At 33.8% G+C, this 27,900-nt stretch overlaps 1 protein-coding gene across 1 annotated transcript in view; it reads right to left on the bottom strand.

The window, feature by feature from the left end:
• The window catches only part of LOC100920609 (mannosylglucosyl-3-phosphoglycerate phosphatase-like), a 101,415-nt gene that overhangs the window by 14,684 nt on the left and 58,831 nt on the right, over positions 1 to 27,900 (bottom strand). Inside the window, exons 6-7 of the mRNA XM_003759397.3 lie at positions 1,804 to 1,951; positions 969 to 1,152 (exon numbers count right to left, since the gene is read on the bottom strand). Of these exons, the coding sequence (XP_003759445.2) occupies positions 969 to 1,152; positions 1,804 to 1,951 (332 nt within the window). The remainder of the gene's footprint in view (positions 1 to 968; positions 1,153 to 1,803; positions 1,952 to 27,900) is intronic.

Raw genomic sequence — 27,900 nt, forward strand, 5'->3', positions numbered from 1 at the left:
AAACTGAATATTTGAATCTAATCCCTTTCTCTTCTCCAGAGAATGAAGTGGTATGGGGTTGGGGGAGAATAGCATAGGTCTTATGCCTCCTATATGTTATAGAGTTTGTATACTGGTTAGTATAACTCTGATGTAAATATTCCTTTGCAAAAAATAATCTGACTTTTAATGGAATTTGGGTTAAAGGGGGTCACCCTTATAATTAGAGAAGCATCACTGATGGGGGCTATTGACAGTGGTAGAACCTGGACATTCAAGTCCTTTTTAAGAGTACCAGGGAACTCTGAGGAAAAGGTGAAATATAACATAATTGGCTAATTTAGGCAGTAGGGGCCAGAGTGGTCAAGTATTTATACAAGAAAACAAACAAGCTTTTAGAAAACAGAAATTTCTAAAATGATAGTTTAATAGTAATACTCTTAGAAACTTTATGTTTCATTTTTGTAATACTGATTATCTTTTAGGTAATTCTATGCGATGTAGCCTAAACTCCATACTTAGATGGTAGTTGTGATTCATTTGGAAATTATCCTTTCCATTATTCCTCTAATACATTCTCAAAAGAATGTATAACATTATATAACAAGATTTCCTTATAGCAAATAGTGATATGCAGAAACTTTGTATTATTTACATGACAAATGAAGAGCTCTGAAGAAGGCCAAATATGCACAATTTATCCTCTTAAGAGAGACTCGGTATTTCACAGAGCAGTAGATAATGAATAGATCACTTATTTCATAAATTAGAAGCCACAAAACTATAAATGTTCAACAGGAGATCCAAAACCCAGGAGGATTATTAAATGGCTCAGATATTTGACCAAAAGTTGAAACACCATGAATCTATTTTTGACATTTGAATATCAAGTGATTGATATAAAAATGAATGTGAATCAATACTGAGTGAATGCTACTTATTAAAATGTCATGAGTAAGTTATTTTCTATAAAATAAAATGCCAATTACCTGTATATGATGCTGATTTGGACATAGTAATTAAGCTCATTCGATGGCCTGAAAGGCACTGCTTCCTACCCTGCACAATTTTGACTGATTCAAAGTGATTCAGAACCACTGTAGAAAGTGTCTGTGCAGTTTCTGTATCAAACATTCGAGGACAGCTTTTAAACATTATATAACCATCCTTCCCCTGAAAAAAAAAAAAAAAAGATTTCAATTATCCATTTCAGGTTATACAGCACAAAGGAGAAAGTTTTTATATTTACTTTTGAAATAATGACACGCATTCATTAATATATAATCAAAAATGGACATTTCTATACATGTGCATAACTAAACTCATCAACTCCCTTCCCACTTCCTGGATTTACTCCTGATATAGCCTCTGACTGTTATCAAGCAGTCTAGGGCTTGTGTGGGCAGGACGTTGCTACAAATGAGCTTCAGCAGGTTTAAGTTTTTACATAATCAAAAGCTACTATAATTAATAAAATGTGTTTAAACAAATTAAAAATATTTATAAAATGAAAATACAGAAACCCATTCTTTCTAGTAAATATAGCTAAGAATGCTGACAACTGATTTTTAAAAAATGTCAAAAATCAGATATATGAATGTATTACTATATTTTAATTATCTGGCCATACAAAAGGCATAATTATTATAGTGTGGCTAAAAATCCAACTAATGAAAACCAGAATTCAAAATGTAGGCAAATATTTTCTGGCAATATTTACTGAAATCAACAATAAAATGAAATCATCAAAAAAAGACTTTACTTTACAAAAGACATTCCAAGGTGTTGATTCAAGTTCAAATAATTTTTTTTTAAAAATCTCACATTTGCAATGTACTCTTTAATAGCAAGAAGATACACTTTTTTTTTCCTTAAATATTGTCCTTGAATTTTTACAGTATCTCGTATAATTCGTTGTCCTGGTTCTGCATCTGGATCAAATCCAAATTCCATTCCTGCAACCTGAGGAAATCTGAAATTTAAAAAGATAATTTTCTAATAGAATTGCTATCTCTATCAAAAGATGTATAAATGTGAGAGAAATCATTTTTAAAATCATACAGAAACATATTTTGTTAATCAGTTAAAAAATAAGTTACCAAAACAAATTACCTTCAAGAATCATGAATCATAAGAAACAACTCTTTTAATTAGCAATAACACTCAAAAGGACTAGGAAGCATTGATAAGAAGGAGGTGATGGAATTCCAGCTGAGATATTTAAAACATGAAAAGATGCTGCTGCTAAGTGTTGCACTCAATATGCCAGCAAATTTGGAAAACACAAGAGTGGCCACTGGATTGGGGGGAAAAATCAATTTATATCCCAATCCTAAAGAAAGGCAAGGTCATTGGATGTTCAAATTATCAAATAATTACACTGATTTGTCATACCAGCAAGGTTATGCTTTTAATTCTGCAAGCTAGGCTTCAAAATATGTAAAACAAGAATTACCAGAAAAGGAGACTGACTTGTTTTCAAAGAAGCAGAGGAACAGAGATCAAATTGCCAACATTCATTAAATTATGGAGAAAGCAAAGGAGTGCCAGAAAACATCATTTCCTTCACTGACTATACTAAAATTTTTGTGTATTGATCATAACAAAACAGGACAAGTCCGCAAAGAGATGAGAGTACCAGATCATCTTACTTGATTCCTGAAGAATCTATATTCTGGCTAAGAAGTAACAGAACCCAAAACTGAGCAATTAATTGGTTTAAGACTGGAAAAGCAGTACCACAAGGTTGCTTATTGTTACCTTGTTATTTAACTTATCAACAGAATATATCATGTGAAATGTCAAAATGTATGAATCAAAAGCTGGAATTAAAGTTGTCAAGAGAATTAACGATCTCAGATATGCAGACAATACTATTCTGAAAGCAGAAAGTGCAGAGGAATTAAGTAGTCTCTTGATCAGAATGAAAGAGGGAAATGTGAAAGCTGGCTTGAAGTTTAACATAAAAAAACCTAAAATCTGGGCAATTGGTTCCATAACTTCCTGGCAAATAAAGGAAGAAGAAATGTAAGAAATGTCAGATTTTTTATTCTCCAGGGAGGATTCAAATATAACAACAAACTGCCAGATCAAGAAAGTATGTGTGTGTGTGTGTGTGTGTGTGTGTGTGTGTGTGTATGTATTAGCAGAAGAAATTATATTCATGAATGTAGACTTTTTCTTTACTTCCTGGTAAATGGTTCTTTGGTTCACTGCTGCACACCTTCATTTATTCTTTTTTCCTCCTTTCAGCCCCTCTCTCACATCATCCCCAAGCAAGCTACAATTAAGATATATTTATGTATACATCTATATATATATATGTATATACCCACACACATATACACATATACATCTTTCTTATCTTTTCTGACTCTAAATTCTTCTCCCTAACTTGCCTTACTTAAGCTCCCCCCACCCAAGACCCCTCCCTTGTTTTCTTCACCTTTGCTTTACCAGGTTTTCTTCTTTGCCAGTTCATTTTTTTTTAAATATGAGGTATTAGTGTAAGCATCTTTAATTGTAGTGTGGGGACATAGTACCTCAAGCTTCCTTTCAGCTCTCCACTAAATCCCAAACCAAGAGTTCCATCAGTTCCACCATCTTGCAAGTACCCAAAGCCAGCAATGTCCCTGCCCCACAGTTTCTTAGTGCTGGTTCCTTCTTACCAAGGGACCCATCTCATCAGCAAAGTTCTTTCTAATCAGCCAAAGTTTCCTCATTCTTCCCAAACTCCACAAACATTAGAGGAGATGAAAGTCTCTGTGGTCCTTGCTGAGGCTCCAGCCACACCTAGCTAGCTTGAGGGGTCACCATTTGGTGTTTCTACAGAGAGAGCCCAGAGGTGCTTCAAACAGGTTAATACATAGCCCAGGTTCTTTCTTTAGATTTTCTTGGGTTTTTATCAGGAGGACTCCAGTTCTGCTTCAAGTTCTGTGTTCACCCTGAGATATATATATCTGTTCTATATGGGGGAAATCAGGAGAGCCTGAAATTTACCAACCTACTCTGCTATCTTCCCAGAATCCTTCCCCTCCCCTCAGATTTTGTATTCTCTAATATCTATGAAGATGACAACTATAGTCATGAAATTAAAGGATATTTGCTCCTTGGAAGGAAACTAATGTCAATTCTGGACAACCTACTTTAAAAAGTATGGTCAACATATATTCAAAGATGATTTTTTTTAGTAGAAATGTTGGGCTGTGAGAATTGGACTATAAGAGAAACTGAGCACCACAAAATCAAAGCTTTTGAATTCTGTAACTGGAGAAGATTTTTGAGAGTCCTATGGACAGCAAGAAAGTCAAATTAGTCAGTACATAAAGCACTTCAAGCTATTTAGTGAAAGTTCAAATACTAAAGCTGAAGCTTTATTTTATTATGTGACCAAAGTATTTTGGTCACATAATAAGCAGATGGGATTCATTGGAAAAGACCTTAATGTTGGGAAAGGTTGAAGGTAAAGGGGACAGCAGAGGATTAGATGGATAGATAATATTATGAAAACAACAAAACATAAATTTGGACAGTCTGAGAGAAATTGGAAGATAGAAAGACTTGGTATGTTATGGTCCATGGGGTCATGAAGAGCTGCCCATGGACTCAATAACAATTACATTCCCTCTCTAACTCTTTCCTCTCTCTCTCTCTCTCTCTCGGATTCTCTCTGTGTGTAGACATATACATATATATATACACATAGATATGTATATATGCATATATTTATACACACACATATATATAGCATTTTATATTCCTTTTTCCAGTCTTAATTCAGTCATATATACACAAACACATATATACACAAATACACACACATATATTAGATACAATAGAAGAGAAAAAGAATCAATGTTGAGAAATGCAAGACTGGAAATGTATGAGAACAACTTTCCCCATAGATAAGATCAAAGGATACTAACAGATAGTTTTCAAATGAAGAAATGAAAACTATCCACAACTATATGAAAAAGTACTCCAAATCACTAAGAGAGATACAAATTAAAGCAACTTAAAGGTTTTACCTCACAACTACCAAAGATAATGTAATGAAGAAAATCCTAAGTATCAGAAAGTTAAGGGAAAACAAAAATCCTTTTGCAATATTGGTGGAAGTGGGAATTATTTGTAACTATTTGGGAATTAGTCTGGAGCTATACTCAAAACTTGTGGCTTTTTAGACTACCCATATTACTACCAAATACAATATACCAATCAGATCCATACCAAAAAGAGATCAAAAATAGAGGGAAAAGAACCCACTTCTAGGTCTATTTCTAAAGATAATTAGGGGAAACGAAAATAAATATCTATGTTCTAAAATATTTAAAACAAAGAAGTGGAATGGCAGAACAAGCTGTAGCATATGTTCATGATGGAATACCACTATACTGTAAGAAATGATCAGCTCATTGATTTTAGAAAAACATAGATAGACTTGCACAAAATAATGAAGAGCAAAATGAATAAAACCAAGAGATTGTATATAGTAAGAAAAATGTTTTAAGAACAACTTTTAGCAACACAGTAATTTTGACTACAATAAATAGTCCAAATTAACTCCAAAAGACCTATGAAGATGCAATCTTCATCCAGAGAAAGAACTGATGAGTAGAAGTATATATAGAATGATTTTACATATATATACACATATATATGTAGATACATATATATACACATACATACATGCATGCATGTATATTTCTGTATAATTGTTTCTAGTCTAGGAAAATGAGGAGGAAAGGAAAATGTGTGGGGGAGAAAGTCATATGATAACTTTATTATATAATATTTAAATGGACATTCTCAAATTATACATAATAGAGTTGCCGTTTCATATACAATTATTTTAATTCAACTGTGTTATGGAAATATTCTTTTTACTTAATAAATTAAAAACACATACAAATTTAAGCAAAAATAATGATAACATCTTACATTGTATCAAAGAACTAGAAACAAAGTATATGCTCATTAGCTGGGAAATGATCTGCATTGAGGGGAAGGAGAATTGTTAGACCCTGAACCACCGGTGTTGGTCCCACATGATGGTTTTGGGGAAGCCAGAATGAAAAGCAAGATGAGTTGCTAAGTAATGCTCTTTTTAGAACTTTATGGTACAAGATACTTGGTTGTTTTCATGAGAGTATCAATGGAAGAGAGGCAATGGTTTGCTCTGCTTGGTACTGCTTCCTGTTTCACAGAATTTCATATAGTTGTCTTGCCTATATCATTGGCAGTAGATAAGCAAATGGAGAGGATGTTGAGCCCCCTTTTCATAGGTGTTACTTTCTAATATGAGATTTGAAGGGGGCATTCTGGATGCAATGATGCCAAAGGTATATGAGGGCGGGAGGTCACTGCTTATTCCCAAGGCTCTGACAAACATGAATTCAGAGAACTGTGGAGAGATTTATATGAGTTAATGCAGAATAAAATGATGAAAATCAGAACAATATACACAACAAAAAGAAAAACCCTGGAAAAGGAAAGGGAAAAAAAGGAAAGAAAAGAAAAAGAAGAGAAAAGAGAGATAGAAAGAGGGGGGAAGAGGAAGAATAGAAGAAAGATAGATAAATAAAGCATTTAAAAATATAGTAGAAAAACACAAGAGATTGAAATCAAAAGTGGATATAAACAGGAAATTTTGTTAAATAAATTAAATATCACTTGAAAACTACATAACTGAAATCCAGTTTCACATGCAGTCCTCCTTTTTGATCTTCTTTATATACTTAACTATTCATTTTTATTGGTAGTTAAGTTCATAATAAAAAATATAATTTTAAAAAACTTACCAAAAAAGCAAAAAAGCTTAAATTTCCTGTATAACAGTTACAGTTTAAAACTAAATAAATAAAAAATAAAATACAGCTATAAAAGTAAAAATGCTTTTCTGATTAATATTACAACCACCACCAAAAAGTATATAATATTTTAATAAGTACAAATGTCCTCATGACTTTATGCAAGGTGACATGTCAATTTTAAGAAACTGAGAATATGGACACTGAGTGTCACATAAAAAGCTGGTGCTAAGTGAAATGAGCAGAACTTGGAAATTATTGTACATGGCAATATCAATATTATACAAGGATCAATTCTAATGAATGTAACTCTTTCTAACAGTGAGATGATTGAGGCCAGTTCCAATGATCTTGTGATGAAGAGAACCATCTATACCCAGAGTGAGGTCTGTGGGAATTGAAAGTGGATCCCAACATAACATTTTCACTCTTTTTGTTGTTTGCTTGCATTTTGTATTCTTACTCGTTTTCTTTCCTTTTTGATCTGATTTTCCTTGTGCAGCAAGAGAATTGTATAAATATGTTTATACATATTAGATTTAACATATATCTTAACATGTATAACATATATTAGATTGCTTACCATCTGGGGAGGAGGTGAAGGGAAGAAGGGGAAAATCTGAAACACAAGGCTATGCAAGGGTCAATGTTGAAAAATTATCCATGCATATGTTTTGAAAATAAAAAGCTTTCAAAAATAGAATAGGATTAATCTTAACTGAATTTGAATCAAACATTTAGAACCTGAAGATTTAACTATAAGGAAAACTCACCTGTCAGTTTTTCTTCCTTTGACTGGTATTCCTACATATTTTTCCTCTACCAGTTCCTTTATCTAGCACTCAATTTGTTTAAATGAGTCTCATTCTTCTCTTACATATATAATTTTGTAGTTAGACCAAATTTCATAATCACAAGTCAAGTGAGTAGAATTTCTTAAGAGAGTATCAATGCAAAATGTGCCATAATATCCATTCCACCACTGACAAGCCAACTTAATAGAAAATTATACCTACTTTTTTCTACTCTCTTCACTTTCCTACATCTCATGCATGCATGCATGTGTGTGTGTGTGTGTGTGTGTGTGTGTGTGTGTATACTTTCACAAAAGAAAAGGAAAAGGCCTCATTTCTGATCCTTTTCACCTATTTCTTATACTAATATGAAAGTTGAACTATTTTAATTTTCACCATAATTTACCCAGGAGAAATATACTCTCCCTCCTGCATTAGAGAAAAAAAATTCATTTATTTATTAAATAAACTAATATTAATTGAATATCTATTCATTGTTCTAGGTATTGCAGGTCATAAATAAAGCAATGATCCCTGAATGTCACCTCTTGAAATCTACCTCTGTGGGTTCCATAACTTTTATTTTAATGTGTCCCTCATTTCCAAAGTATAAAAGAGATGACATATTGGTTTGGATTAGTAAATGGATTCTGTTTATTAGTTTAATCCAAGAAAATAAAACTGTGTGTATGTATATATATATACATACAGACACACACATGCAATATGTTTATTTGTATCCTTCTATATGAAGCTACCATAATATAATCTCTCCAGTAAGAGATTTTTAATTTATCTAATCTAAATGATAAACATGTACATAAAACAGGAAAAGAAGGAAATACATGATACAAAAAAGGAAAACATGCTTTTCTCTATCTTACTGTCCTTTTTTCTTCAATTTATTCTTTGTAATCAGCTAACCAATTAATAAACAAGTATTAAGGAACAAGCATTCCAGGCTTCTGAAATAGACAATACAAAGTTAGCAATGATAAGAAAAGGCTATTGCAATAGTCTAGACATGAGACAATAGAGCCTGATCATGGTAGTAGCAATTCCATGGGAGAGAAGGAGTGAAATATAATAGATGCTATAAAGGCAGAAATGACAAGCTTTGACAATAGGGTAGTTGACTGACAGTCCAGTCAGCATGATTCTTCTAAGCGTTATGGGAAAGATGGTGGTATCTTGGACAATACTAAGAAAGTGGGGATGAGAGAAAGGCTTGAGAAAAAAGCTAATAAATTCTGTTTTCAACATGTGAAGTTTGACATACCAACAATATAAAGAGCTTAAAATATTTTGTTAGTAGTTGGAGACAGGAAATTAGAGGTTAGGGAAGCATAAACAAATCCAAGAATCCTCTGCCAAGAGATGATACATAAACCATGAGAAGTGATAAGAACATCCAGCAATATAAAATAGAGGAAGAAGAGAAGAGGGTCCAAACTAGAGCTCTGGGGGATACCCAGAGTTAATAGCTATGACTTGGATGGAGAACCAACAAAAGATATTGAGGAACAATTAGGCAGATAGATGAAGAATCAGGAAGAAAGCCACAAATATCTATACACCAGGTGCTTTATTATTATTGTCATTTAATGCTCAGAACAATACTGAAAAGCGTATATTATTAATATCCTCTTTTTACAGATGAAGAAACTGAAGCAATAGCAATAAAATGACTTACTTAGGGTCATATATCAAGTGTCTGAGTCCACATTTGAACTCAGGTCCTTCTACCTCTGAGCCCAGGACTCTATCAACAATGCCACCTAGCTATCCTTAATAATCATGCAGATGATGAAAGGGAACACCTTTCATTGGTAAGCAATCCAATATATGTTATACATGTTAAGATACATGTTAAATCTAATATGTATAAACATATTTATACAATTCTCTTGCTGCACAAGGAAAATCAGATCAAAAAGGAAAGAAAACGAGTAAGAATACAAAATGCAAGCAAACAACAAAAGTTTGGCTTGTTTTCTTAATTGAAAAGCAATAAAGTGGAGCCAAGATGGCAGAGTAAAGGCAAGGGATCACCCAACTTAATCCCCAAACCCCTCCAAATATCTTTAAATAATGATTCTAAACAAATTTTAGAGTGTCAAAACTCACAAAAATATGGAGTAAAACCATTTTCCAGCTGAAAACAACTTAGAAGGTCAGCAGGAAAGGTCTGTTGTCTCAAGGGTAGGAGCGCAGTGCAGTTTCAGCACTGCGCTAGTCCAGCATAGCCCTTGTCCCAGCAAACTAGGGGAGGGCCTTAGGGCCTCTGAATCAGTGGCAGCAGCAGTGGTTTTCAGACCTCTCAGCACACACACACCAAAGGTCTCTTAGAAGGTCAGCAGAAAAATGTCTCACTAGAGTGAGAAGGCCTTGGGAAACCAGCATACCAGGAATGAGTCTTAGGAGCCACTGAATTAGCAGCGGCAGCTTCCAGAGGTCTCATACCACAGACAATAAGTGGGATAAACAGCTTGTCAGCAGGAAGTCTCTTTACTAGCACTGAAACAGGACTCTGTTGCTTTGCCCATACTCAGATCTGGGATGCAGTCCTGGCGCACAGTCCCAGGGTGAGTAGGAGCACTAGAACTAGAGCCAGAGTGGATTAGATAGCCTCCTCATAGGTCTAGTGAAGAAAAGAGGGTTTGTAGTCACTCAAAGATTAGAGGATAGACCAGGAGAGTAGTAAACACACCTCTTCTTGGATCATACCACTTTGGAAGAACTGAACATAGAACTATCTCTGAAAAGAGCTGCATAAAACTCCTAAAATTTGGGACAATGAACCCTCCACCCTGGAAACAGAGTCCTACTTTAACAAAGCTAAGTAACAGTACTATGGTGACAAAGAAGATCAAAACACATACTCAGAAGATAGCAAAGTGAAAGCTCCTAAGTCCAAAGCCTCCAAGAAAAAATAAGAATTGGTCTCAGGTCATAGAAGAGCTCAAAAGGAATTTTGAAAGTTAAGTAACAGGGAGCAGCTAGATGGCACAGTGGATAGAGTTCCAGCTCTGAAGACAGGAGGACCTGAGTTCAAATCTGATCTCAGACACTTCCTAGTTGTGTGACCCTGGACAAAATCATTTAACCCCAACTGCCTCAGCAAAAAAAAAAAAAAAAAAAAAAGAAAAGAAAAGAAAAGAAAATTAAGTAACAGAAGTAGAAGAAAAATTGGGACGAGAAATGAGTGATGCAAAAAGGAAGTACAAAAAGCTAATGGGAAGAAGAATGATTTAAAGAGCAAAACTGGTCAAATGCAAAAAAAAAAAAAAAAAAAAAAAAGTACAAAAACCGAGGAAAACGATTCCTTAAAATATTAGAATTGAGCAAATAAAAGTTAATGACTTTATGAGAAATCAAGAAACAATAAAACAAAACCAAAAGAATGAAAAAATAGAAAACAATGTTAAATTTCTCGTTGTAAAAATAATTGTGCTGGGAAATGGATCCAGGAGAGATAATTTAAAAATTGTTGGTCAGAAATGTCATGATCAAAAAAACAACCTGGATATCATCTTTCAAGAAATTATCAAGGAACACTGTGCTGATATTCTATAATCAAGGATAAAATAACAATTGAAAGAATCCACTAATCACCTTCTGAAAGAGATTCCCAAACTCTCAAGAATATTATAGCCACATTCCAGAACTTCCAGGTCAAAGAGAAAATAATGCAAGAATCCAGAAAGAAATAATTGAAGAGGGCTTAGAATATGATATTCTAGAGAGTAAAGGAACTAAGATTACAACCAAGAATTAATTCCCTTTACCATATTTTTCCTTCATAACTAATCCATTTTTTATCTCATGTTTATTTCATATATTCTTGTTATCTTTGTGGCCAGGACATTCTTTTCTCTGACACTTCTAATTGAACTTACAGAGCTCTCCTCTCTATCTCAATTGACCATTTGGACTTCTCTCTTCCCCTCCATTAGAAAGCTTTTTCTTACTTTTATGGAGATAATTTATTTCATTCTACCTTTCCCTTTTCCTTTCAATATATTCCTCTCTCACCCCTTAATTTTATTTTTCTAATTATTATCCCTTCATATTCAACTCAAACCTATGCTCTCTGTCAATATATACTCCTAACTGTACTGATAATGTAAAAGTTCTTATAAGTTACAAGTACCATTCTTCTACATAGGAACATAAACAGATTAAGTTTATTAAGTCCCTTATGATTTCCCATTCCTGATCATCTCCTTTATGCTTCTCCTGAGACCTATATGTGAAAGTAAAATTTTCTATTCAGCTTCAGTCTTTTTATAACAAATGCTTGAAAGTCCTCTATTTATTTGAAGAAACTTTTTTATTGAGTCAGGAAGAAAGTGGTAAAGAAGCTTAGATAACAGAGAGGCAGAATGATGGTAAAAAAAAATATATTGCTGAATTTGGAGGCAGAGATGATCAGCTAAATTTAATATAGGATGATACAGGGATAGAAGGAAACAGGGCTAGGCCAGCATTCAAGCAGCAAATATAAAGGCATCCAGGGTGTCTGGGTTTGATCCATAATAAGAGACAAGACCAAGTAATTCCAACAAAAGATAAAGCCCAGTCTTACTCATTTAAGTCAGGATTAAATAAAGCCTATTCAGAGTAACAGAGTGCAGTTTGCCCCACATATCAGCCTTTAATTCAGAAACTGCTGTGAAAGTCTCCAAACACTTTGAGACTGATGTCCAAAGAATTTATCTAGAGAGAATAACTCCCCAACAAGTTTAGTTAGAAATATCAGAGAAAAGAATATTCTGGCCACAAAGATAACAAGACAATATGAAAGAAACATAAAATGTAAAATGGACTAGTTATGAAGGAAAAATATGGTAAGGAGAATTAATTCCTTAGAAGAGATAGTGCTAAACCTTATGTAAGAATTAAATTCCCTAAAAATCAGAATGGGCCAAACACAAAACAATGACTATGAGACAAAAAGGAATATTAAAACAAAATAAAAAGATTTTTAAAAACAACACATAAAAATTTTTAAAGTACATATTATCAAAAACAACTAACCTGGAAAAAGGGTTAAAAAGAGATCATCTAAAGGAATCATAAGACTACATGAAAAACCTCCCAGGAAAGTCATAGCCAAAGTCCTACATTTTCCACTCAAAGAAAATATACTTCATGTATACAGAAAGAATGAGTTCAAGTACCAAAGAACTGTAATCAAATCATGTAAGATCTTACAACTTCTACTAAAATTTAGAAGAGATTTTAGAATACAGTATTCCAAAAGTCAAAAGAAATAGACTTACAACTAGTAACAACTGACCTTGCAAAGGTTAGTATAACCCTTTATGGGTAGAGGGGTGGAGGGGGAGGAAATAGACCTTCAATTGAATAGAAAATTTTGGGGGTACAAGAGCTAAGCTGAAATAGAAACACAAGAGTGAGTATCACAAGTGAAGCAGAGAAACCTAGAAAGGTATATTTAGTTGAGCAACTGAAAGAAGCAATGTGATAATGAAGTACTAATATTCTGGATGACAAGAAAAAACATCTTCAGAATGCTAATGTTCTGGGGTCAAGGGACTTGCCCAGGGTCATACAGCTAGGAAGTGTTAAGTATCTGAGGCCAGATTTGAACTCATGTTCTCCTGACTTGGGAGCTGGTGCTATATCCACTATGTCACCTAGCTGCTCCCAGAATGGTAATGTTTTCAAAGAGCAATGAAGGAATTTAAAACAAAAAAGTTCCTAGGGAATAAACAGGTTATTTCTGTTTGGGGGATTTTTGGAGGAAAAAGAAAAGACAAGATCTAAAAAGGAATGCACTCGCGTAGAACATGACCACGTAACTTGTAATTTTATATATCAGAGAGAAAACAGTGAATTCTGTTCATATCTTCCCTTAGAAAATTTCAGGAAACACACTTTCTCAAGTACCTTTAAGTTTTGAAAGATCCAATTCCTGTGGAACCTGTCATTTCTCTATAGTCCTTATAATTTCCCTTCAGTCCCTTTTAAACTCTTAGATATAATCACCATATCTGCAGAGACGTTACTGAGAAAAGACATGAAATGACAGAAAAGACAATAAAATGAACACCTTTTTTTAAATTTTTAATAGCTTTTTATTTACAAGTTATACACATGAGTAATTTTACAGCATTGACAATTGCCAACATTTTGTTCCAATTTTTCCCCTCCTTCTCCCCCACCCCACCCCCAGATGGCAGGATGACCAATACATGTTAAATATATTAAAATATAAATTAAATACAAAATAAGTATACATGTCCAAACCGTTATTTTGCTGCACAAAAAGAATCAGACTCTAAAATATTGTAGAATTAGCCTGTGAAGGAAATCAAAAAATGCAGGCAGGCAAAAATATAGGGACTGGGAATTCAATGTAATAGTTCTTAAGTCATCTCTCAGAGTTCTTTTGCTGGGTGTAGCTGGTTCAGTTCATTACTGCTTCATTAGAACTGATTTGGTTCATCTCATTGCTGAAGATGGCCAGGTCCGTCAGAATTGATCATCATATAGTATTGTTGTTGAAGTATATAATGATCTCCTAGTCCTGCTCATTTCACTCAGCATTAGTTTGTGTGAGTCTCTCCAGGCCTTTCTGAAATCATCCTGTTGGTCATTTCTTACTGAACAATAATATTCCATAATAGTCATATATCATAATTTATTCAGCCATTCTCCAATTGATGGGCATCTACTCAGTTTCCAATTTCTGGCCACTACAAAGAGGGCTGCCACAAACATTCTTGCACATACAGGTCCCTTTCTCTTCTTTAAGATCTCTTTGGGATATAAGCCCAGTAGTAACACTGATGGATCAAAGGGTTATGTACAGTTTGATAACTTTTTGAGCGTAGTTCCAAATTGCTCTCCAGAATGGTTGGATGTATTCACAATTCCACCAACAATGTATTAGTGTCCCAGTTTTCCTACATCCCCTCCAATATTCCGCATTATCTTTCCCTGTCATTCTAGCCAATCTGACAGGTGTGTAGTGGTATCTCAGAGTTGTCTTAATTTGCATTTCTCTGATTAATAATGACTTGGAGCATCTTTTCATATGGCTAGAAATAGTTTCAATTTCTTTGTCTGAGAATTGTCTGTTCATACCCTTTGACCATTTATCAATTGGAGAATGGCTTGATTTCTTATAAATTAGAGTCAATTCTCTATATATTTTGGAAATGAGGCCTTTATCAGAACCTTTGACTATAAAAATATTTTCCCACTTTATTGCTTCCCTTCTAATCTTGTCTGCATTTGTTTTGTTTATACAAAAACTTTTCAAATTGCTATAATCAAATTTTTCTATTTTGCAATCAGTAATGTAGTCTTTTTGCTAATATCTTATTTAAGATTTTAGCATCACTATTCATTAGGGAGTTTGGTCTATAACTTTCTTTCTCTGTTTTCAACCTACCTGGTTCAGATATCAGTACCATATCTGAGGTCATAAAAGGAATTTGGTAGGACTCCTTCATTCCCTATTTTATCAAATAATTTATATAGCATTGGGGCCAATTGTTCTTTAAATGTTTGATAGAATTCACATGTAAATCCATCTGGTCCTGGGGATGGCTACCCCTGCTTTTTTGTAACTTCACCTGAAGCATAATAGATTCTGCTCCAGCCTTTTACCTTTACTCTGTATGTATCTCCCTGTTTTTAATGTGTTTCCTGTAAACAACATATTGTAGGGTTCTGACCTTTGATCCAGTCTGCTATCTGCCTCTGCTTAATGGGAGAATTCATCCTACTCACATTTACGGTTAAAATGACTAATTCTGTATTTCCTGCCATCTTATTATCCTCAGATTATGCTTTTCTTTTACTTGCCCCCCTAACCCTCTTTCCCAGTTTTGAACTTATGTGCCCCACTCGTATCATGCTGCTCATCCTCTTTAAGATCCCTCCCTCCCCCTTTGAGTCTCTTCCCCTTTCTTGTACCCTTCCCCTATTATTCTTTTCCTTTTCTCTTTTCCTCTCCCCTTTTTAATGAGGTGAGAAAAGATTTTCTATAAAACAAGTATGCCAATTATTTTCTCTTTGAGCCAACTCTGGTGAGAGTAAGATTCACACAATGTTCTTCCCCCTCTTTAAATTTCCTCAGATATGATAAATTTCCTTTGCCTCTTCATGGGATGTAGTTTCCCTCTTTTTATCCCCCCTTTCCCCCTTTTCTGACATTATCCCTTTTCCATTTCTACTCCCCTTTTTAATGTTATATCAGTAAAATCAAGTTATACATGTAGTCTTTTTGTATCTCCACAACAGAAATACAATTCTCAAGAGTTCCTTTTACCTTTTCTGCTTCTCTTGAGTCCTATTTTTGGAGATCAATTTTTTTTGTTTAGTTCTAGTTTTTTCCTTCAAAACAAATGGAATTCCTCTGCTTCATTAAATGACCATCTCCTTCCCTGGAAGAAAATGCTCAGCTTGGCTGGGTAGTTTATTCTTGGTTGCATTCCAAGTTCTTTTGCCTTTTGGAATATCAGATTCCAGGCCCTTCAATCCTTTAATGTGGAGGCAGCCAGATCTTGGATGATCCTTATTGTGGCACCTCAGTATTTGAATTGTTTTTTCCTGGCTGCTTGTAATATTTTTTCCTTAATCTAATAGTTCTGAATTTTGGTGACATCATAATTTTCAGAAAGTCCAAGAATCCTCAGATTATCTCTCCTAGATCTATTGTCCAGGTCTGTCATTTTTCTAAGTAGATATTTCATGGTTTTTTCCAATTTATCATTTTTTTTTTTTTGTTTTTCTTGACTGATTCTTGGTGTCTCAATGAATCATTGGTTTCTATTTGTTCAGTTCTGATTTTTAGTGAGTTATTTTCTTCATTAACTATTTTTTACTTCTTTTTGTATATGTCCAATTGAGTTTTTAAATGAGTTGTTTTGCTCTGTAGAATTTTTTTCCATTTCACTAATTTTTTTTTTAGTGAATTATTTTCTTTTTCCAATTCACAAATTCTACTTTCTTGCAAATTCTTTGTCTTTTCCAATTCACAAATCCTACTTTCTAGTGAATTCTTTATCTTTTCCAATTCACAAATCTTAACTTTCCTGAGTTTTTTTTTACTTTTTCCAATTCACAGATTCTATTTCCCTGTACTTCCTGGGAATTTTTTTTACCTTTTCCAATTCTTATTTCAAAGCTTCTCTTTCCTTTCCCCAGTTTTCTTCTAACTCTTTTTTGAGACTTTTAATGGTCTCTTCTAGGAGAGTGTTATGTAAAGGGGGACAGGTAACATTCCTGTTTGGTGTATTGTCTGGAGACTGTTTGCTATTAGTCTCCTCAGGGTTGCAAACCTGCTCTTTTTCTGTATAGAAGCTATCAATCATCCTTTTGATTTTTTTTACTCATTTTTTAAAGCCTTTAGGGTCTGCCTTCAGGGCAAGGGGGTTACCAGCTTCCTCTGTAATGCAGGGAAAGATGTAAACAGGCTTCAGGCAGCAAGGTATGGGAGTGCTCTGGGCAAAAGTCCCCCACCCCCACCCCAGCAACCAGAAGTGATTCAGCCCAGTCAGGTTATGGAAGTGCCCAGTGGAGAACCCCACTGTGTGGGTTAGCGGCTGCCTTAAGGCTAGAGACTAAGCAGTGAAAGTGTCACTACCCAAGGTCAAAGTCCCCTATGGGGCTGTGGGTATTAGCAGCTGACCAGTGAATAGCCCCACTCAGACCTGAATTGTCTCTGCCCCAAAATAAATCGTTCTGCAAAAGTTCTATTGCCCCAGGCTGAGCCCCCCACTCTGCAGATTAGAGGCTGCCCCAGGCTGTGCCTCTGTGCTGCCGCAGGTTTGCAACTGCCCCAAGGAAAAGCCCCATATTGTGGGCTGGGGTTGCAAGGTTGTGTTGTAATCTGTGCTATCACTTCCAGTTGGTTTTGGGTGGGTACAGCCAGATCCTGTTAGGCTCTGGCATTTTTGTTTTTTTTTGTTTTTTTTAGAGTGGCTTTGATTTCTCTGCTGTTTTACTGTTTTGCAGAGCAATCAGTCTGTGCCAGTGTTATCTCTGTAATTTTCTAACCACAGAGACCACTCCCACCCAGTTTGCACAATATGCTCACCTCTAGTTCTCTCCCTGCTTGCGCTGATCTTTTCCCCGGCCCTTCAGGACAAACCATTTCTGACAAAATTCCGGATTATCTTCGGTTGGTGAGTTGTTGTATTTCTAGTCTTTGTGGGTTTTACCAGTCAATCGCTATTTTTGAGGCTGAATTTATGTTGGTTGTGAAAGGATCAGAAAGTTTAGAAAGTTGCATGTGTCTTCTCCACCATCTTGGCTCCGCCCCCTAGTTGAACACCTGAATACAGGCATTACAGAGTCCCAGGGTGGTGTAGACTCTTCTCCCGATAATCTAAGAGGAGTGACCTACAATCTACAGCAGTGTAGATTCTCTGCCCTGGTAGCAAGACAGTATATCAGCAAAGAAGTCATAAAACACCCAACACAAACACAAAAGGTAAATAGTGAATCCTGAAATGCCAGATACTTATGAGAACTGGCCACACTCACCCAGCACCTCGAGTGAATCAGCAGGGACTATTGCTGCTACTTGTAAAGGAAGCTTAGGCAATCTCCATTGCCCTATAAACAAATCTCAACTTTAAAAAAAAATGAATAAAAAAACAAAAAGAATTCTGACCATAGACCATTTTTATGGTTAAAGAGAAGAACAGATTTCAAATCCTGAGGAAGCTAAACACAGATTATTTCCAGGTGATATAAATTGGTCCCCATCACACAAGGATCTCCTAGAAGAAATTGTATAAGATCTTAAAAGAGAGCTGGAAGAAAAATGGGGAAATGAGAACTTTACAAGAGCGTTTGGAAAAGGCAACACAGAAATTATCTGAAGAAAATTCACTACAAAATAGTAAAATCGAAATAGCATATAACTCCTTAAAAATAGATTTGACAAAATAGAAAAAGAAAATAACTCCCTGAAAAAACAGAATTTGTGAAATGGAAAAAAAAATCCATAGAACAAATAAACTCATTTAAAAATTCAATTGGACAAATATAAAAAAGAAGTAAAAAAAAAGTAAATGAAGAAAAAAAATTCACTAAAAATCAGAACTGAAGAAATAGAAATGTGACTCAATGAGACATCAAGAATCAGTCATGCAAAACCAAAAAAAAAAAAAAATGAAAAAATAGAAAAAATGTAAAATACCTACTTGGAAAAACAAGAAATCTGGAAAACAGATCTAAGAGAGACAATCCAAGTATTATTGGACTTTCGGAAAACTATGATAGAAAAAAAAGGACCTAGAAACTATTTTCCAGGAAATCATCAAAGAGAACTGCCCAGATGTCATAGAATCAGAGGGTAAAATAGTCATTGAAGGAATTGATCAATCATCTAATGAGACCCCAAAATTAAAAGTCCAAAGAATGTCATGGCTAAATTTCAGAACTATTGTACCTAAGAAAAAATATTACAAGCAGCCAGGAAAAAAAAAATTCAAATACTGAAGCACCACAATAAGGATTACCCAGGACCTAAAGGATATGAACAGACAATTTTCAGATGAAGAAATTGAAACTATTTCTAGCCATATGAAAAGATGTTGCAAATCATTATTGATCAGAGAAATGCAAATCAAGATAACTCAGAGATACCACTACACGCCAGATTGGCTTGATGATAGGAAAAGATAATGATGGATGTTGGAGGGGATGTGGGAAAACTGGGACACTGATACATTGTTGGTGGAATTGAAAATGAATCCAACCATTCTGGAGAGCAATTTAGAACTATGGTCAAAAATTTATCGAACTGTGCATACCCTTTGATCTAGCAGTGTTACTACTGGGCTTATATACCAAAGAAATCTTAAAGAAGGGAAAGGGACCCATATGTGGAAAAATGTTTGTGGCAGCCTTTTTTGTAGTGGCTAGAAATAGGAAACTGAGTGGATGCCCATCAATTGGAGAATGGCTGAATAAATTGTGGTATATGAATGTTATGGAATATTATTGTTCTGTAAAATATGATCAGCAGGATGAATACAGAGGGGCTTGGAGAGACTTACATGAACTGATGCTAAGTGAAATGAGCAGGACAGGAGATCATTATACACTTCAACAACAATACTATATGATGATCAATTCTGATGGATGTGGCTCTCTTCAATAATGAGATGGACCAAATCAGTTCTAATTGTTCAGAAAGAACTATGGGAAATGAGTGTGGACCACAACATAGCATTTCCATTCCTTCTGTTTTTGTCCACTTGCATTTTTGCTTTCCTTCTCAGGTTATTTTTACCTTCTTTCTAAATCCTATTTTTCTTGTACAGCAAGATAATTGTATAAATATGTGTGTATATATATTGCATTTAACATATACTTTAACATATTAAACATGTATTGATCTACCTGCCATCTAGAGAAGGGGGTGGGGGGAAGGATGGGAAAAGTTGGAACAGAAGGTTTTGCAAGGGTCGATGCTGAAAAATTACCCATGCATATGTCTTATAAATAAAAAGTTATAATAAGAAATTTAAAAAAAGGATTACCCAGGACCTAGTAGCTTTCACCTTAAAGGATCGAAGGGCCTGGAATCTGATATTCCAAAAGGCAAAGGAATCTGGAATGTAGCAAATAATAAACTACCCGGCTAAACTTAGCATTTTCTTTTAGGGAAGATGGACATTCAATGAAACAGATGAATTCCATTCATTTCTGATGAAAAGACAAGAGCTAAAAAAAAAATTTGACCTTCAAATATAGAACTCAAGAGAAGCATAAAAAGATAAAAAGAAAAGAACTCTTGAGAATTGTATTTCTGTTAAGGGGAATACATAGATATTACATGTATAATTTGATTCTACTGTTATAATACTTAAAAAATTGAGGTAGAAAGGGTAATATACCAGAAAAAGAGGAAAGTGGAGGTAAATGAAGAAATTACATCTCAGGAAGAGGAAAAGAAAACCTATTATAATTGAGGGAAAGAATTTATAATTTAAGGAAAGAAGGCAGGGGGATGAACATTGTGTGAATCTTACTCTCATCAGATATGGCTCAAAGAATAACCTTTAGACCTATGTGGTTTCACAGAGAAGCTTCTCTCACCTTATAGAAAAGTGGGAGGAGAAAGGCAAAAAGGGAAGGGGTAGGCTAAATAGAAGGGAAAATAGAAATAGTAGGGGAAAGGTATAAGCAATGGGCAGGGTTCTTTAAAGGGGGAGAACTGCTTGAGGCAAGTGATGCTCATAAGTAAAATAGTGGGGAGAATAAGTGAAAGGGGAAAAGGAAAGATAAAAGCGTAATTTGGGATTAATAAAATGTCAGGAAGTACAGAATTAGTAGTTTTAATTGTAAATGTGAATGGGGTGAACTCTCCCATAAAGCGGAAGCAGATAGCTGGATTAAAACTGGATTAAAAGCCAGAATCCTATAATATGTTGTTTACAAGAAACACATTTAAAGCAGAGTGATACATAGAGAGTAAAAGTAAAAGGCTAAAGCAAAATCTATTATGCTTCAGGTGAAGTAAAGAAAGCAGGAGTAACCATCTTGATTTCAAATCAAGCAAAAGCAAAAATTAATTTAATTAAAAGAGAAAAGGAAAGTAATTGTATCTTGCTAAAGAGTACGATAGATAATGAAGCAATATCAATACTAAACATACATGCACCAAGTGATATAGGATGGAAATTCCTAAAGGAGAGTTAAGAGACTTGCAAGAAGAAATAGACAGCAAAACTATAATAGTAGGAGATCTCAACTTTGCACTCTCAGAACTAGATAAATAAAACCACAAAATTAATTTTAAAAAGAAGTTAAAGAGGTAAATAGAATACTAGAAAAGTTAGGTATGATAAATCTTTATTTATTTATTGGTATGGTAGGTCTTTGGATAAAACTGAATGGAGACAGAAAAGAGTACGCTTTCTTTTTGGCAGTTTATGGGACCTATACAAAAACTGACCACATATTAGGAAATAAAGACCTCAGAATCAAATGCAGAAAGGTAGAAATAGTAAATGCCTTTTTTCAGACCACAATGCAATAAGAATTACATTCAATAAAATTCCAGGGAAAAATATACAAAAAAGTAATTGGAAAGTAAATAATCTAATCCTAAAGAATGAATAGGTAAAATAGCAAATCATAGATACAATTAATAATTTCATCCAAGAGAATGACAATAATGAGACAACATACCAAAATTTGTGGGATGCAATCAAAGTGGTTAATGAGAAATTTTTTTTTTAATCTCCAGATGCTTACTTACATAAAATAGCAAAAGAGATGATCAATGAATTGGGCTTGCAACTAAAAAAGCTAGAAAAAGAAAAAATTTAAAACTCCAATCAAATACAAAACTTGAAATTCTAAAAATAAAATGAGAGATTAATAAAATTGAGAGTAAAAAAACTATTGAATTAATAAATTAAGAGTTGGTTTTATGAAAAAAAACAAAATAGATAAAGCTTTAGTAAATTTAATTAGAAAAAGGAAAGAGGAAAATTAAATTGTTAGTCTTAAAAATGAAAAGGGAGAACTTTCCACCAATGAAGTGGAAATTAGAGCAATAATTAGGAGTTACTCTGTCCAACTTCATGCCAATAAATTTGATAACCTAAGTGAAATGGAGTAATACCTACAAAAAATATAGATTGCCCAGATTAATAGAGGAGGAAATAAATTACTTAAATAGCCCCATTCTAGAAAAAAAAATAGAACAAACTATTAATCAACTCCCGAAGGAAAAAAATCTCCATTTAAAGATCTAAACATTTAAAGAACAATTAATTACAATACGATATAAATTATGTGGAAAAAATAGGGAATGAAGGAGCCTACCAAATTGCTTTTATGACTCAGACATGGTACTGATACCTAAACCAGGTTGGATGAAAACAGAGAAAGAAAATTATAGACCAATCTCCCTAATGAATATTGATGCAAAAATCTTAAGTAAAATATTAGCAAAGAAATTACAGAAAGTCATCCTCAGGATAATACACCATGACCAAATAGGATTTATACCAGGAATGCAAGGAATTGACTATATCAATAAGTTCACACAATTTTAATTTTCCTTTCACTACACTTACCCTTTAATCACTACTAAAATGAATCAATTCAAAGCATACTCTGACCTTCATCTTCAAGCTTTTAAGTAGAAAAACTTGGTTCTTTTAGGAATCACCTTACTTTCTACTCACCTCCACCATGGAACCTTCTCATTGTAGCTGTTTGTTCTCATATTTAAGCTGGCTAGGCCTGGTGAAAGAGCATTCTTGTCCAGGGCCATCTTTAGGAAGAGATGTAAGTCTCATTTCTTCGCCTAAGCCTTCTTGACTTCCCCTAAACTTAGTACAAGAAACCTGGAAGTAACAATCCAGAAAGTTATCGCTAACCCTTCACTACTCCATCAAACGTGACTCCAGAGGACAGGGAATTTCTTGTTTTAGTTATATATTTTTTTTTTCCTACCATGTCTAATGTACTGAAATAATAGCACCACTAAAATAACATTTTAGAAATAAAAATCTAAATGAGAATTGGTCTTCTATATTATCAATATTTATATTTACATGGCAAATATTTCTAAGTAACTCAGAGTTTTTTGAACACATTTAATTATTCTTAACAATATCCTTTAAGTAATGTAAAATAGTTATTAACTCTAATTTATAGAAGGAAAAAAGTATATTAATCAAGATCACTCTTAAGACTGAAAATCTAAGTTTCATGCTTCTTAATTTCCATCTTCTAAGCCATAGTGCCTATGGGATAAGTGCCAAGGCTATATGTGTTAAACTAAAATAAAGGTTTGTTTTCAGTACCTGACACAGAGAACTGTCAAAATCATTACTTCCAATTTTTATATATAAGTAGTATATTTATTAACTGACTACTCTCCCAGGATTTTCTGTCTTCTGGAATAGTATTAATAGACTTGAAAGGAGTCAAGGGAAGAACATTTTTGGCATTAAAAAAGCAGCATCATTTACACCAAGCATCAATCACACAAACAAAACCCCAAAACAAGAGGATTATATCTGATGCATTGTGACTGAGTCACCATATACCTTAAAAAGGCATGCTCTAATTATAAAAACATTAGCATTGAGCCACAAAAACTAAGGATGGAGAAAATATGGAAGACAAGAAATGCAAAGGGAAGAAAGTGCTAGAAATTAGCAGTAGCAATTAGAACTATAGGAGACTATCAGGTTCCAGACTCAAATAGTGAAGAGAACCAACTAAGTTTTTAAAAAGGAAGAATGGGGAGAGGAACCAAACAGTCACCTATATTTTAATAGTTTGGACCTAGAAATGATAAGAAAAATCATGTAGAGAAATATCACCTCAACACTCTGGAATTCCCTCAGTAAGATATAGTAACCAACTTAACCAGGAGGTACATATCTTCTCAGTAAGATATATTCAAGCAATTTTAATAACTAGATATATCATGGAAGCTATTCTACAATATAGATTCCAATATTTTTCTAGTAAAAGGAAAAAGACAAGTTTCTGCTAGGTTTAAAAGAGAAGAGATGTCATTTTAAAGGAAGATAAATAGAATAAATTAATAAATTTGAACAATATTGCTTCATTTCTTTTATTTGATACTAAAGTTGAAAAGGTATAGCCATTAAAAATCCCTGAAAATACTGATGTTTAAAGGTGTAACATAAACAGTATTATATAATTCATCTAAACTTTGAGTATGAGTTGAGTATCAGTAAAAAACTTTGAAGATGTCCTATTTGGGCTCACTTCTCACTAAATGCACACCATTAAAAGGACAGCTATAGTTAATAAAAATCAAAATAGTAATTTAATCATGATGTGTCAAAATAATTAGTAAAGTTTTTAAAGATGTTTTCTGAGGCCATACCATATTTGCTGAAGAGTTTTACAATGCTAATGAATCATAGAAACCTGTCAATTCTGGTAATGCTTGATTTTATCCTGGCAAGTGCCAGTGATTCTCAGGCCCCTAGAAATTTAAGCAAAATGTCAGGTTGACTGTTTTGTGTCTGCTGATAATGTATTTAAATAAGATTTTTGTGTAATTAAAAAATTTCACCATAATAAAGCATGGAAAAGGATTATATTTCACCCATCTTTATATAGTACAACTTAATAGACAAATAAATGTTTTCTAATTGATTCTGTCACCTTTGTAAGATCACAGAATATAGAGTACAAATAAAATCCCATCAGAATCATAAGTTTACCTAAAAATAGCAAAATCATTCTATATCTAGTCAATTAGAGAATGCTGCCTGAGGAAGCAGGGTTAATGCCTAGAAATATTTTTCTTACTGCTCAGTATTATGTTACTGATTAAACCCATGGATAGAATGTTATTCAAAATAATATACTATTATATGGGAGATTTTATGAGAATGTTAATATATCTTATACCTTAAAAAGGCATGCTTTAATTATAAAAACATTAGCCTTGAGCCACAAAAAACAAGGATGGAGAAAATGATGTTATTAATTAAACCCATGGATAGAATGTTATTCAAAATAATATACTATTATTTATGTGTATTATTATACATACAGACACTAGACTTAAGATTCTGTTACACCAGCTACGCCCAGAGAAAGAACTCTGGGAGATGACTAAAAACCATTACATTGAATTCCCAATCCCTATATTTATGCCCACCTGCATTTTTAATTTCCTTCACAAGCTAATTGTACAAATATTTCAAAGTCTGATTCTTTTTGTACAGCAAAATAACGTTTTGGTCATGTATACTTATTGTGTATCTAATTTATATTTTAATGTATTTAACATCTACTAGTCATCCTGCCATCTAGGGGAGGGGGTGGGGGGGGGTAAGGGGTGAAAAATTGGAACAAGAGGTTTAGCAATTGTTAATGCTGTAAAGTTACCCATGCATATAACCTGTAAATAAAAGGCTATTAAAAAAAAAAAGATTCTGTTACAGAACAAAAAAATATATCATTCAAAAACTCACATAATCTTTTCAATGATGGGACCTCAGATGTCAGCGAATTTAAACCCCTAAGTAGAGATACTCTCTATATAATATCAGACAAGTAAAGCCTTTGATTGGGGGCTTCCAGTGGAAAGAATTCGCTATCAGATACTAAGATAGTTATCTTAGTGAGTTCACTGTTACAATGAGTTTACTGCAACTTTGAATAGCTTTAACTAATAGAATTATTCAAGAAATGGTTAATGAAAATCTAGGAAAATATATCTTTTGGTTTATGGATACTGACAAAATTATTGGCTAGTTCTAAACGATTTTTAAATGAGGTTCTTAAGTTGGGTATGATTTAGGTGGGATTCTTATATAAGTATGTATTAGATCAGATGACCTCTGAGATACCTCCCAAATAAAAGATTCTGTGATTCTTTGAATTGTTCAAATTACAGCTATCTAAAATGGGAATGAATTACCTTAAGATCTCATAGAGACATTGTGGGACAGAGACTGAATAAGTGATCCATCAGAGTCAAAACCTCTCTGCCTCTTACACAGAGAAGCCCAATGAATCTAGGCAAGTTTCTTAACCTCCCTGTCACAGGAAACCTAAGACTAAAAGTTTCAGAACAAGTGTCTACCTGTTAGTAAGAGATGGTTTCTTTATAGGACATTTCCTATACCAATGAAATCACAGTTCTGTACCCTCCAAAAAATAAATTGAAAAAATACTGTTGAGAAGTTTTTTCTTATGTCAAATTCAAATCTGCTTCCTTCAACTTTCAACTTCTATGCTTATTCAACTTCTATTTCTTATTCTGCTCCCTGGGGCCAAATAGAACAGTCTAATCCTACTATATTTCAGTTCTTTAAACACTTAAAAGGCATGAGTGCTCTCTCTAATTCCTTTTCTAGGGTAACATTCCTCATTTTTTCAACTGATTCTTAAATGGCACAATCTTCAGACTCTTCAGAATGCTAAGTCTTCTTAATGCTCTCCAGCAGATCCATGTACTTTTCTAAAATGTGGCACCCCAAACTAGACACAAAAATGTGTCTGTAGTCTAAATGTAGTCTAAATGTGTATGTAGTCTAAATGTAGTCTAATGTATGTAGTCTATGTATGTCTAGTCTACATATGTAGTCTAAATATGATTGCAGATCATCTAATACAATTAGCTTTCTGTTGTTGTTGTTGTTATATGGAATTCTTGATTGCACTGAGCTTGCAATTCACTAAAATGCCCAAATCTTTTTCTGATAAACTTCTGTCTAGTCATATCTCTCTTATACTTATGATTTTTTTTTCATCTCAAGTATACAGCTTTATTCTTATTGCAATTAAATTTCATCTTTTTAGATTTGACCCAGTATTCCAGCTTGTCAAAATCTTTTGGATCCTGATTTTGTCATCTAATTTTTTATTTATTCATCCTGGCAAATCTAAGAAGTATGCCATTAAATCTTTTATCCAAGTCACTAATAGAAAGGTTATACAATATTACTTCAAATTCGGATCCCTGAGACATTCCAGTGAAGAATCCCTTAAAATCTGACCTCAAACTATTATTGACTACCTTTTGAGTTTAGCCCTTCAACCAGTCCTGAATTTCTGAATGTCTATTATCTTTTCACTCACATCTTCATGACATCAATTAGAATAGCACAGGAGACTTTTTAAAAACTTCCACTGAAATTTAAATAAAATACCTATGGTACTCCCTTCACTTATAAATTAAGTTAACCATGAAAAAAGAAATCAAGCATAATCTGGCATGAGTTGTACCTGTAATAAGGTACAGAGGCTCTTCATGATCATGACTTATTTTTCTAGATAATCACTTATAATTCCTGTTCTACAATTTTTGTGTAAAAATCAAAGTCAAGCATAATAGCCTAGAATTTATGTTATTCCATTTTCTTATCTTTTAAGCAAATCAGAAGATTTTTCCCTTCTCCAATTATATGTTTCTTGTATCTATCATTTTTAAAAGACAATTAGCAGAAGCTTAGAAATCCTATCTGTCAAATCTGGTCCTGGTGTCAAACATATCAAGATTCTTATCTCCTTATTAATATTGGTTATCAACTCTATATTAGCCATTTATGCTATACCCTTTTCATTACAAAAATTATTTTCCTGAACAAGAAAAAGATGTCAAAATACAAGGGACTCATGCTTTTGTAAGTCAACTAATCAATAATAAAAAAGCTTTATTAAGTGCTTACTATGTTCCAGAAACAGGATACAAAGACAAAAATGAAGCGGTCCAAAAACTTCTCAAGGAGCTTAGACTCTGAAAGATTTCTCTCCCTCTCCCTCCTCTCTTCCTCCTCCCCCCTCCTCTTCTTTCTCTTCTT

Source organism: Sarcophilus harrisii, chromosome 1 (genome assembly GCF_902635505.1).
Source record: "Sarcophilus harrisii chromosome 1, mSarHar1.11, whole genome shotgun sequence".
Lineage (NCBI taxonomy): Eukaryota > Metazoa > Chordata > Mammalia > Dasyuromorphia > Dasyuridae > Sarcophilus > Sarcophilus harrisii.